Source organism: Netta rufina (genome assembly GCF_964035555.1).
Source record: "Netta rufina genome assembly, chromosome: 9".
Classification (NCBI taxonomy): Eukaryota; Metazoa; Chordata; class Aves; order Anseriformes; family Anatidae; genus Netta; species Netta rufina.
The window spans coordinates 17,454,317-17,468,212 of NC_140132.1; the positions used below are offsets into that span (position 1 = coordinate 17,454,317).

Below are 13,896 nucleotides of genomic sequence, written 5' to 3' on the forward strand. Positions count from 1 at the left end.
ACTACCAGCTAATTGGTGTATAAAAATAACCCCTCATATGCTAGCATACAGTATTCATTTCGTACGTCACAGGAAAAAAACACACTCTCAATCTTGTCAGAAAAACCCTTTGTTAAATGTCAGTAACTGAGCTAGCAAAATGTTCAATGTCCATATTTGCTAAGTACTTAAGCACAATGCTCATAAAGGGCTTCAAGAAGTCATCAGTAGTGCCAAATACTCTGTTGGTGGTGATATGCTAATTTATGCTGATGGATGTCATCAGATATCTCTAATAAAGAATCCATTAAAGAACTGAAAAGAACAAATGAAGCTGAATAAATTATTGAAGGATCTGCAGTAAACAATGCCAGATGACTACCTATCATGAAAAATATGTGTTCTTATGTTGCTGTCAACCACTGGGTTCATAAAAGGAAGAAGGAACTATTTATCAACTCTTTGTGTTAGCTTGCTGTTGTCATTTGTCTTCCAGTCCTTGCTCCTTGCCTGGATTATGAAAAGCTCTCCACACCCGCTTAATGAAGCCATTCCTCTACTTTCATCTCAAGGGCAGAAATACTACTTGTTTTAGTGGGTGAAAACCTCAACTTCTTGCCACATGTCAATGACAGAGTTGCACAACAACAAACCTGTTCAGTCTCAGGAAATGTAATTATCCCAGATTGTATTAGCTGACTCTTTAGAAGGTTTCTCCCAAGAACTTAACTCCTCCATCCACTAATATCCAGGGACAGACCAAATGACCTCTCCACCTATCTCCACAAATTGCAGTTTATGAGAAAGAATGTACAGATATTTTATCATGACACTTTTAATTTATAGACCTTTCTTCAAGTTCTTTCTCTCTTGATGCTGGTTCCTGTTACCAATAAATAAGACCCAGTTCTAATTCTTCCCATTTTATCTTTATTTAATAATATGCACCAGGACAAATATACCAAGTGTTTGCAAACTGAAAACAAGAACAAAAGATTAACTCTTTGAAGGTAAAATCCTCAGGATGCAACTGTCTGAAAAGCACCTTCCAGTATAGTGATTGACCAAATCAAGAGGAAAGCAAAAAACCTTAAGAAATGATAAGATGCATTCATTTTCAGAAACAATCATGCAAAGTCTTCCCTGAATCCATACAGCAACATTTCCTACCGAGGAATAGCACAGAGCTGGAATGGAGGTGGCTTCATTATACTCCCAAAAACAAACTTTGTGTTGACTTCTTTCACTCCATCGGGCAGAGTGAACTTGAATGCCCGCAATAGGGTGGAAAAGACAATAAAGAGTTCCAGCCTTGCCAAAAGCTCCCCCATGCATACACGGCTCCCTGTGAAAAGACAGAAAAGGCAATCAGCCAAAGGATTTCTATCAAAACTACCTTTCTAATTTGCTTGCAGTTTTCAGGAAAACAAACAAACAAACAAACAACAACAACACAGCATCTATTATCAAATAGGTAAGGGTTTTTCGTTTGCTTGCTTGTTTTCTGCAGATAGTCCTTTTCTTCTACAGTTAACTGACTCTGTCATGTAATGATTCAAATCTGAAAGGCTGCTTTGTATTTTCACTCTGAAAGTTTCCATCTGTATTCACAGCAGGCAGACAGAGCATTATAGAAATGATCACCAGGGCTGCGTAGTTTATAGTTACAGTCTTAATAGCATTATGAATTTTGCTGCTACTACTTTGATAGCTGGATCTCTCATCCAAGAGAAAATGGATCTCTTCCAATAAAAAGGTTTCTGTTTTTCATTCCTTCTCTTCCAATCTTTTCCACATACAATTGGACTTTTCTCTTTCTGGAGATATTTACAACAGTAGAATTGCCTTCCCAATTTATGTAGAGGGATGAATGGATCTTAAGTTGTTATCACATGGAATAAATAAATTGCTGTTCAGTGTAAATACCTATTGAGAATGGTAAGAATGCTTCTCTGTGTACAAAGTTTCCATCTTTATCCAGAAAGTGGCCTGGGTTGAACTGATCAGGTGTTTCCCATTTTTCAGGATCAGATAGAACAGAATCAATATTTACTAGAACTACGGTGTTCTGGAAAAAAGGAGCACATTTGTTAAAATGTGTTGGTTTTCTTTTTCCTATTGCCATTGAATTTTTAATACTTAGCTTCTCAGTAACAGTATGAGTACCAATTTAATTTTTACCTTTGATACTCTATGATTTCTGCTATGCTAGAGTTGCTTTAAGCAGATCCATAAAAAAAAAAAAAAAGAAAAAAAAAAAAAGAAAAGAAAATTAAACTAAGGAAAAGCAGTGATAGAAGAATATATAGAAACAACCCTAATGTACCTTTCAGTTATAAAACTTTTAAATATTTTAATTATAACGTTTGCAAGATACTTAATTTAAAAGTTTGTGACACAAAAATAATTTCAAATTTCCAAGGTTTTCAGTAGAACTATTTTTTCTGGTTTTGGATGGCCTTTTTTCATCAGCTGATAGGACTGACTTGAGACTGCTGGAAATTAATAAGCTTATTTCCAGTCTCCATTCACAAGTTTTCTATCATCAGAAGTCATGTTCTGGAAAGCTACTAGTAGGACAAAGTAGTTAGGACAATACACACAACTTCTTGCAAAAGGCTTGCTTAAATACAGTCATATTTAAGGGACAGCGCCAGAACTGGCAAGACCCAAGCATGTATTTCCCCAATCAGGAAAACCCTCAAAAGCATTTCTAAATTAAACTCATGTACCCCATGCTGCTGATAGTGGCCGTTCTCAATCACAGACGCTTTTCAACTAAATAAGCAATTAAAACAGAAGGACCTAAAACAGGACAGTGTTTTGTACAGCTGAAGTGGATGCAGTAACTTAAAAATTACACTAAAACAGTTTTAAGAACAACTACAATTGCACTGGACCTCAAACATTAAAACATGCAGCATGCTTGTACCTTTGGAATAGGATATCCCAGCAGTTCTGTGTCCTTCACAGTCTTTCTGGGAAGTGCAATTAAGATGATATTACTGAATCGCTGGATCTCATGAATTACAGCATTTGTATAAGGCAACCGTTTCCTGTCCATGTAGCAAACTACATTGGAACTACCCAGAACAGCATCCAGCTCCTTCTGGACTTTCTCTGTAGAGGAATATTCAGCTTTAAATATACAACAATCTATAAGCTCTATCATCATCTTTTTCCTATTGCTTTTTACAGTTATAATACTACCCAGCAAGATGAAAAAGATATTTTAAAAAATACCTTTAAATTACCATTTGGGTGACCTAAATTAAATATTAATCATGTATTAAGAGATTGGTTTAGTAATTGAACAAGGACAGGTCTTCACTCAGGACTGCATGGATTTTGATTACCATCTGTAAATGGCATAATTACTATTCTGTAATTACCTGCCTTGGGAAGCACTTACACAAAAGAGGGCTTTTTCCCCCTCAAGGACACTTCTTTATTATTATTATTTACAACCCAAATTGAAATTGTCATTTTTTATTAATTTCTGGGCTGAAATGGCAAGTAGATTGATCCTATGCATCAGGAAACTTAAGATAACTTTAATATATCCTGAGAGGTTGAAAGATCATGTTGTGAAAATTCAGTATATGCAGTACAGTCTCAAATTTTAGGTCTTTTGAAGAGCCATTAGGTAAGAACAATGGGAAATCCCTTCTCCTTACCACTTCAGCCATTCTCCTCTTGCCAGTCTCCTTCTGCACCTGATACCCAGCTTAGACTGTCAAATATGAAGCTTTCAGAGTGATTACTAATACATTTTAATCCTTATTATTCTGTGCACTCTGATTATTTCTTTCCATTGACAACTTGCATCTTTCTTCTGTGAACATCATTATTAAGAGCATACAATTTAAAGCTATTCAGCCCAACCTTTATTTAATATCTGTTTATATGCAGATATCTATGTTCAAAATTCTAAATTCCATGTAACAACCACACATTAACAACCTCCCACTGCACTGAGTTGATTTCTGCTGCAAAATACTTGGGAGCACATCAAGGAGAAGTCACAGGTCAAAGAGGGTGATCCAAAGACTCTATCTTGGACACAGGACAAAACAGACACATGCAGTCACCTGATTCATATGCTACTATTTGAACTCCTATAATTCCTAAAAGGTTGCAGAACTGTTTGTGTGTGCTTACCTTGAACATCAGGATAAACCACCATATAGAGCAATGCCCAACATAAAGTGGTAGCTGTAGTTTCTGTACCAGCCAGAAAGAGGTCAAAAACAGACTGGATCAAGTTTTCCTTGTTGTATGTAGCATCAGCATCTCCTTCAGTCTGCAAATATGAATTGCAAAGATCAAGTTAAGGCACACAAAAGAGAAGCAAAGCACTCTGCATCATAGGAATATTTATTGCTACTATTAAAAATGAGAAATAAATAAATAAATAAATAAATAAATAAATAAACAAACAAACAAACAAATAAGGGGCTAGAAAAGAAAACTTCTTCAATAATACAAATACATTTTCTAATATTCTCCAGTGCATTTGTAAATTTATTCTATCCACATGTACATTTGGTTCTTCAGCCATGACAAATTTATGTAATTACATGTGCTTTCTAATCTTGATACAAATCCTATCATGATTGTTATTCCTAGTTGTATCTTAATCATACGATGATCTGCTATTATTGTGGCTATAGATAATCTACCCACAAAACTACTCACATTATTACTTCATCCTCCTCCTGCCATCTCACAGTTTCAGTTGTTGGTTGTTTTTATGTTTGTTTTTTAATTCATCCACCTATAAGCTTTTCTAGAGGGAAATTGTATATTTCCCTAATTGATACTAGACACCATTATAATCAAAGGAGCGCTTAAAATCACTAGTTGTTAGTGGAGCCTAAAAGGAGAACAGAGATACTCACTTTAGCTATCTGATCCAAATAATAACCAATAAAATTTTGACTTTCATCTGCTTTTCCTTTTTCTTTGTAGCTTTCAATTTCCTCTCTGAACACAGTTCTCATAAAATTTATACCAGAAAAAGTCTTCTTACATGATGTTAGAAAACGGTCTGCAAACCAGGGAATCCGATCATGTACCTGTGAAAGAGAGATTTTAGATATGTGGTATTCAGCAAACGAAATTTGAATACTAATGTAGACTTGTGAGTAGTGGAAGAAGTGGATGAAAGACTGATGACTGTGTCTTCACCATTACACTGAAAAGCTAATTCCTGTCCAGTGATCCATTAAAGACTTTCTTATTTTTCCCTGGAGCAGAATTTCCCTTAGTTTTATGCTATAGATTTTCCATTGTGGTATACAAAGAATAGATGAGGTTCCTCTGAACTACAACAGCAAAAAACTCTTTAAAAATATCCTTGTTCTCAGCCTAACATACGTATCATTTCTCTCTGATTAAAAAAATAAGTAAATAAAAATCTAATTTCCTTGACACATCTGCTAAACTGAAAACAGAAATATTCAAACCCAGTTGTTTAGTGGTTTTAATATCTTACTGTAGGATACTGAATGCATGGGGATTTTACTCAGACACATTTTTTCCCAGAAAAAAAGTGCGGTTAGTCAAACACATCACATATGTGATATGCAAAACAACTTTACAGAGCAAAACATACAGAGCCACATGGATTCCCTGCTGTTTATTCACTTCTTTCACTTAAACCATTATAAAACAACATATCAGCAGAAGAGAGGAAAATGACTTTTGTATTAATTTCACTCCTCTACTTTATTTCCCTTTCTTTTTTTTTTCTCCTTTTACAGATTGCATCATGTCATTCCGGTTTACATGGCAGAATTACCCTGCTTAAGCTACATGTTAGGTCATAAATCGGGCTCACCTTTTTAAATGGCAGCTGTATTACAAACTTATGCCTTCCCACAAGCCTGCTCATATTCCTGGCTTTCATTTCTTCCTCATCCTACTGCACAATTTTGCTTAAAAAAACCTGTCTGCTTACTAGGAAAATAGATTAGTACAGGTGATTATTAAAGGATTGTACAACACTGTGAAAGCACTGTGGAGGGCAGGACAGAATGCAATACTGGGCTAGACTGTTTTGGTTAGCTGTGGACACTATTAACAGCTTTAAGAACAGCTTATACAAATATCTCCTGAAAGCAGTTTGGAAGTAGCTGATCCTGTGTTTACCCTTCTTAGAAGATATCTTAGGAATCACTACACCCACATCTTCTGGGAGAAAAAGTATTTTGATTATTTTTCTTAACCTAAAGTATCAAATTAATCCTCAAGTTCTCTTAGACCTCAGTTACAGCAATTTTCAGTTAGCAAGAGATGATGAAAAATCATGTAAGATGTAAAGCCTGTTGAGCTCCAGCAAGTTCTGCAGGAGTAGGTGCCTTGTACATTGGTAACATGACTACTTAACTATATACAGCGCCATGGGTCCCGTTTGTTAATGGTTAATGATAAAACTGCCCTGATTTGAAGCAATCTGTTCCACTGTTTTTGCAGCTGCAGTCACAACTTCACACGGAAGCATGATCGCAAATTTTCTCTCCAAAGAATCAGATGTTAGGTTAGGAGCTGCTGTCTTGCCAAAAGTTATAGAAGAAGCTACCATTAAGCAATTACATGGTACCTTTGCTACCCTTGTGCAAAACAGTTGCTCTGCTTAAGCTTCTACATGGTTAGCTTGGAGCAAAGGAAGTAGCCAAGACCCATGTTACTCTTTTGATATTAGTTGACAGTCATATGATTTCAGATGGTGAAGAAAGCCACTCTGTCGGAATTTAAGATAAGCTTATTTCAGAGCTTTTCAGGTATTTTTGCTTATATTTTGCTGCTGTGTTTCAAACACTGGAGCTGTACAGGTAGTGCTTTTGTGAGAAAGACCTTCGTACTTCTCTCAATCATGTAATGAGCCTATGAATTTCCATCCCAGTCCACCAGAACTGAGAAATTTTGATGCTATGATAAGGTATAAGAAACTGAAATCAGTTTTAAACTGGTCATCTAGAAGCACTGTTCTGATGCATACTCCAGTGACTCCAGGTGCATCAGTATTCATTTTTGTTATAAAAGTAACCAGCAAGTTGCCTTTCATTGTCTAGCTGTATAAAATTACCAAAGAAAAAAAAAATTCCTCACATAAAACCAGATGCTGTTCATAAATGCTGATATATCATCAATAATTTCAATCATGCGGCGAAAGTTTTCATCTTCTAGAGAGAAGCGATGTCCCAAAATCAGAGAACAAATCACATTTGAGACAGCATTAGTAATGGGCATACTGGGGTCCAGAGGTTTTCCTGTCAACACAGTGAAAAGTATTCACCTATAACACTTATTGTTCCAGCTTTTTGCACTGAATAGAGAGATGATGAAATAACATTTTATCAAACTCTTCTGATGTTAGTTAGATTAGTGGATGGAAAATTGCAATTTATCAGCAAAAGACGTGAGTAAAAAGTAACTTCAGACACCCAAAGTTTTTTGTTGATTACCAAAAAAAGGCAAGACTGCTGGTGAGAATGGGATTTGTAGTGGTAATAATAAAAACACCCAGGTTGCAGAGAACCGTGGCATCAGCAGATCTCACATTTGGCAATAATTGGTACAAAAAAGGTCAGCCAAGACAGCATATGAATAAGCAACTGAATCAAAAGGAGAAACATCCTTTATTCTCTGCTCACAACCTTTGTACGTGAATAATGGAATACTTGAGCAAACCTACAGATGCTCCCCGTTTTTCAGCAGCACAATTTAAACAAACTTCCTCTCTTACTGAGGAAGTTACCCCAAGCCATGTGAGGTGAGCGTGCTTGTTCCACTGCAGTTGCCAGAGCAGAGCCATGGGATTCTGCAGCCTTGGCCAAAGCTTTGAATACTTCATGCCTTGTTTTCTTTTCTGTAGAGGGATATAGGGTGCTGTGAGATCTGTTTTGTTACTGTTTGCTGTTACCCTGAGAAATACCAACACTTACAGACAGGAACCATGGAGTCTCAGTTCTAAATTCATCCTGTGGAGTGGTTTCACAGGTAACACTTCAAGGAAATGCTTCCCACAGATCATAAGATTCAGAACTTTGAGACACAGCTCCGCATGTACAAATCTAATACACTTTTGTAACCAAATAAATAATTTCAAAAGCTACCAATTATCCATTCTTCAGCAAAATCACTACCGCCCATACTGACCCAAATGCTGAGCACAAGCACATACCATTTGTTCCCCGCAAATATTCCACCAGGCGACAGGCTTCCTCTTGTATTTGACACTCCTGGTCTTTTTTCCCTACTCCCATTTTCCTCATTGTTACAAGTCCAAAACGCCTCTGTTGCTTCCAAAGATGACCGTTAGAGAACATAACACCTGGAATCATAATGAATTAATGTTGCTAATGCTGTATGATTTAATACATACATACAGTTAATGTTTCAAAGAAGCTTCTCTGTCAAGTTAATTTTTATCAGCAGTCCTGGAGCATGCCTCTTTCTTTTCTCTTTTCCTCTTTTCTTCTAGTCTACAATCTACTACCTATATAGAAAATATTACTATAGCTGTATTCTGCCACTATTGTTCCAACAGAACCCAAAAAACAATGTTTCATAAAACTTTGAGAAAATATTGACCTTTTTTCCACCATAAATTAAGCACTCTGAGACTCTAAATCAGTTTCCAAAACCAGGGTTAGAATACCTTAGAAGAAGCTGTGAAAATAATAGTTACCCCTTCCATGAGTCATTATTTCAAAGGCTAAGTTTTGTGGCCTTCCAGCAACCTCTTCAGCATGGGCAGTCATACCCTCCTTCACTGCCTGGTACCCTTGCAGGACAATCACAGGTACGTTTGCAAGCCATAAAGTGAAGATATTACCATGAAGTTTGCTCATCTGTAGAACAAAGCAGTATCAGAACAACATGGATAAGAACCATCACATTTAAATCAAAGAAGGTGAAACAGTTCTTCACCCTTGACAGATTCCCCAAGGGCACTGGACCTTGAGAAGACAGCATCAAATTAATTCTTACATCTTATATAGCTTGCAGCCAGGTTTCTGTGTAAACTTTCATTTACTAAAGATCAGAATGTTCCTAAAATGTCAAACAGACAATATTGCAATAAATAACATCAGACACTGGCATGTCTTACAACTCAAACTCATTGCAGATGAATTCCTTCATGATTGTAAGATGACAACAGTAGATAATGAGTTTTAGGAGAACCATCTACTGTTCCCCCTTGTGTATTAAGTGCAGCAAGAGCAGCTGAGGAGGTAGGGAAAGCAGGAATCACCTTCTCCTTTCTAGCTCAGATGCGACAGCCCTGTGTCTCCAGCACAGTGCACACAGCCATCACTATCAGAGGTAGGCAGGAGAGCCCTTTCCCTGGCTGAAGAACTGGGAGCTGGAATAGTAAGAGAACACAAGGCTGAGGGAAAGGCAACAGTGTTTAGGTCAAAGTAGGATGTCTGCGGGGTGGAATAGGCTGGAAGGAATGAGGAGCTGTCAAAATATTCCAAGAAGTCTACTGCAGGACTAGAGGAGGGCAACATTTTACTGCCTGTGTGCAAACAAGAGGTAACAGTTATGCATGTTGTGCAAGGATTTATATGCATGTGCTTGCAGATTTGGTATTTATCTAAGGTTGAATTTTTCTAAGGTCTATAATTTTCTATTATATTTATCTAAAGACTATAATTTTACATTGAGGAGTCACACTACTTTGCCTTGAAATATGCAACTTAGGAGAACTGGCAGGATGGAGAAGAAACAGAGAAAAGGAAGCTTAAAAACAAACAATGAAATTGAGGTGCTATTACTCATACATAAGTGTTAAATATAAGCATTAAATATTTAATATATATACTAGGAATATAAAACAGTAGGATAAAAATTCTCGAAGTGCTCTGCATTACAACTAGACTTAGAAAAGAGCTCATTTTGAGTGTAGGCACATAATGAATTAGTTCAGCTATTTAAAAGCTCAATCAGGTTCAGCAGACTGAAGTTTCTTCGGAAAATCTAAATTGTATATAAGCAAAAATTTTAATCTCAGATCTTATGAAAAAAAATGTTGAATAAGCGTTTAAAAAATCCTTTCTACACTGAAAACACATAAGCACTCAATAGCTATTCCATGGAGTATTTAGAAATTGTCAGTGCAACAAGAGCCAAAACAGACATATGAAAACCTCCCGAAAATGCAAGTCTGTTCCTTACAATGCTTTTCCAGTTTGTAAGGCAGGAATATTAGTATTGTTTCACTCACGTACACTTAAGGTTTTAATGACATGGTTCATAGTAAGCCAAAAATTTCGGAACAACCATATTTAACTCATCTCCATAGATTTTCATGTCTACACTATACAGAATAAATCCCTCCCTAGCACTCAAAAGAAAACTACGTTAACAAAAACATGCATTCATTCTTCAGTCAGCCTATGAGTCTATTACTTAATTGCCCCAAAATACGTACTTTTTTAAGGATGTCATGATGAATTCGGCACTTCATTTGCAGCAGATTTCCAAAGAGAGGGTATGGAGTTGGTCCAGGAGGAAGTTGTCTTCGCTTCCATTGCAGTCTCAGAAACTCTACAAACAGCAGAGATGCTGCAAAAAATACAAGCCCCACACTTACTGTTAACATTTCACTTCCGATTTCCAAGGCTACCTTGTCTCTGGAAACCTGCTATATAGCGAGAGATCCATTTTTATCTTGTTTTGCTGGTACCTCCCTATGAAGAAAAAGATGTTTAGGCTTATGTCTCTCCTAGTCCTTCCCTCTTTATCACTTTACTTTCTGATCCCAGAGAATGAAGTGTTCTTATTTTTAAGTATATAAGACATTGCTCCATTACATTACAGCTACAAATCTGGCAAGTGTTAGTCCTTCAAGGAAAACCAAATGCAGTTTAATTATATGCTTCCTTATGCCAAGACAGTTGCTGTGACAAAAATCCCTCCCCACAGTACTGGTTTCATAAGGGGATTCTTGCAAAAAGAGTTTGGAAAGCCAACAGAATTTTCTGAGGACTAGCTACACACCCAGGGAGAGGTTGATGAGATGCCTCTAAGCCTTCTCTTCTCTAGGCTATAGAGTCCCAGCTTCTAGTCTTCCAGAGAGGTGAAATTCTCCAGCCTGTCAAGGTCCCTCTAGACAGCAGTGCAACTCTCTTATGTACCCACCACTCCCCTCAATTTTGTGTGGTTGGCAAGCTTGCTGAGGGTACACTGGCCTATCATCCAGATCATCAATGAAGACATCAAACAGGCCCAGAACCAGTGCTGACCCCCAGGGCACTCTGCTAGTTACGACCTCTAACTAGACATTGCACCACTGACCGCTACCCTCTGGGCCCAGCCAGTTTTCAATCCACTCCACTGCCTGCCCACCCAACCCATATTTCAACAGCTTGTCTATGAAAACCTTATGTGGGATGGTGTCAAAGGCCTTACTGAGGTCCACGAAGATGATACCCACTGCTCTCTCCTCATCCGTCAGGCTGATCATTTTGCTGCAGAGGTTCCTCACATTGGCCAAACGTGACTTCCCCTTGGAAGCATTTGGCTTCATAAACAAACAAGATCAAGACATTCAAAATGGTAAATTAATATCATGGTAATATAGTAAAAATATAAGCAAAGTTTAAATGCCAAGCTAATCTTTATTAAAGATCATGGTATTATTGAAAATACAAGGGTGGGTCAGTAGACTGTACATGAAAAATTAAATCCTTTTGTTGACCAGCTTAAAGGTAACTATAAGCCTTTTTGAAATACTCAGATTAGATGTTTATGAAAGCTATTCAGTACTTATCACATTGCGCTTTAATAAAGATAAGATTGCTTATATGTAACAACTCCTAGCACAATGAAGTGTTTGGCCACTGATTTGCACAGGTCAAACACATGCTTAAATTTTGCTGACTTAGCTCTATTGTCTTGAAGTGTGAAAAATATTTGTCTCCATGCTGATATTTCTGCACTGCTGAAATCCCTTCTGTGGACAGGATCACGCTGACAGAAATTTGCTAGTTTATGCTTTTTGGAGATGCAGTACCATCATGCTGGCAGAAAAGCTCTAATAGAACAGGTAAAGGAGTTCCTCAGGCTGGACAGGACAGAAGTAGCAGAGGTTTGACTGCAGCATTGATCTGCTTCTGAAATAAGAACAGATGTTATAATCATGGGTGTGTATGCACACATACACTAAGACTTCTCAATCCCATAATTAATAAGGAATTTTAAACCTTACCAGACAGAGCCAGACTGGGCTTGGAAAAAAACTCATGTGATGTCCACTGCATTGCTAACTCTTGGGACATGAAAGGCAGAACCAGGACCCTTGCAACATCCTTCATTGCCAGGCGACTCCAATTAAACATTATCCTCTCCCCTTTCTACTGATTTATTATTTTTCTTGCATTGATTTCTTTTCACATTCTTGCATGTTGTTAAATTTCAGATGTATTTTCTCTTCTTCTTAACCATTTTTTTCAGCATTACAATCAGTTGAAAGACCAGGCTGCTTTGCAATTAGGAGTAGTATTAACTACACGGACATCAGTATGCAAATCACAAGTCTGAATATTTATGTAGAAAAATACTGGGTATGGTAACGATGAACAATGAGGGCCAGTAGCACTTGGGATAGAAATTAGGAACGAGATTGCCTGATACAATATGCTGTGGCTGTCAAAGACACAAGCACAAAGTATTTCTTACTGAATTTTGTCCCACTACAACTACGGAGCAGAAGTTTCCAATAGTTCAAGATTTGTAGGTCTATTTAAAACAACAAAGTCAAATGGACCATATTACTTTTGCGTGAAAACTGCTCCAGTGCTAGCTAGTTTCTTCCTTTATTTAGCACATTCCCTTTTGCCTGCCTCTTACTTTCTCATTTTGGAAATGAAATTCCAATATCTAGCTACCAGCAGCAGGAAGAACATGATCCAGACCAGCAGCTGTGTTCTCCTGACCCCACTAGGTCCATGGACAACGTCTAAGGTGTGGTGAAAGATGACTAAGAAATGCAGATTCATAAACGCTATTCAAAAACATATATAGAGATATACACGATATAGATACAACCTTTGTAAAAAGGACTTCTATCTCCATGTTTGGAATGTTTGTAGGTTCTTTGAAGAATCTGCAAGTGAAAATGTTTAAAGCAATATGGATCCTGTGTGCCTGTTCCTGAACTTCACCTCTTATTCAGTCTCCAGTACGTGCACATGCTGTATTCACAGATACATTCACAGAGATGACTGAGACTCTGGTAGCAACCAGATGCCTCATTATACCCACTTCTGCAACACCATCTTTATATGGTAGGAAAACTGAATCCGAGCTCCACATTAGTGCACAACCCACCCTCCACACCCCCAAGAATCTATGCCCACACAGCACATGCAGCATCACACAGATGTATCAGAGCTAGAGATGAATTAGAGAGCAGAAGAACCACATGAGCTCACGCATCTCTTCTCCCAAGTCCTGACTAGTGGCAGCAAGAGCAAACTTCAGATCCACAGCAGTCCCAAGAGCATCCATCAGAGCCCCTAGCCAGAAGCCTGAGAAAAGAGCAGTAAGCCTCCTGATACTGAGCTCCTTCACAGATGTGAATAGAACTGTTTAACCAACATTACATTAAAGAAAGAAAATTGTCATGCTGGATAAACGAAGCATCCATGGAGTATAATTGCAATAACAATTCTAAAATCTCCTCAGGGAAGGAAACTGGCAAGAACTTTGCCCAGCAGCTCTGCTAACAGTCTCCATTAACTCAGCTACTGAAGTCTGTGTGCCACAAGGCACGCTACACAAAGCATCTATACTCACAGAAAGCCCTCACACAGCTCTCAAGAAAATCAATGTAATTTTTGCCCTGCCCCTCCCTTTGTAGGTGCCAAGCTTTGCATCTCAGGACTCCAGGCATTCCCTGTA

At 37.7% G+C, this 13,896-nt stretch overlaps 1 protein-coding gene across 1 annotated transcript; it reads right to left on the minus strand.

The window, feature by feature from the left end:
• Window positions 1-1,145: 1,145 nt before the first annotated feature.
• On the minus strand, window positions 1,146-10,594 carry LOC311212383 (cytochrome P450 2C25-like; the record flags this gene model as incomplete). The annotated part of the gene is made up of 9 exons (XM_084291716.1): window positions 1,146-1,324; window positions 1,906-2,047; window positions 2,912-3,099; window positions 4,141-4,282; window positions 4,881-5,057; window positions 7,093-7,253; window positions 8,168-8,317; window positions 8,675-8,837; window positions 10,424-10,594. The coding sequence occupies 9 exons, from the start codon at window positions 10,592-10,594 to the stop codon at window positions 1,146-1,148; spliced, it is 1,473 nt and encodes a 490-aa protein (XP_084147842.1).
• Window positions 10,595-13,896: the final 3,302 nt, after the last annotated feature.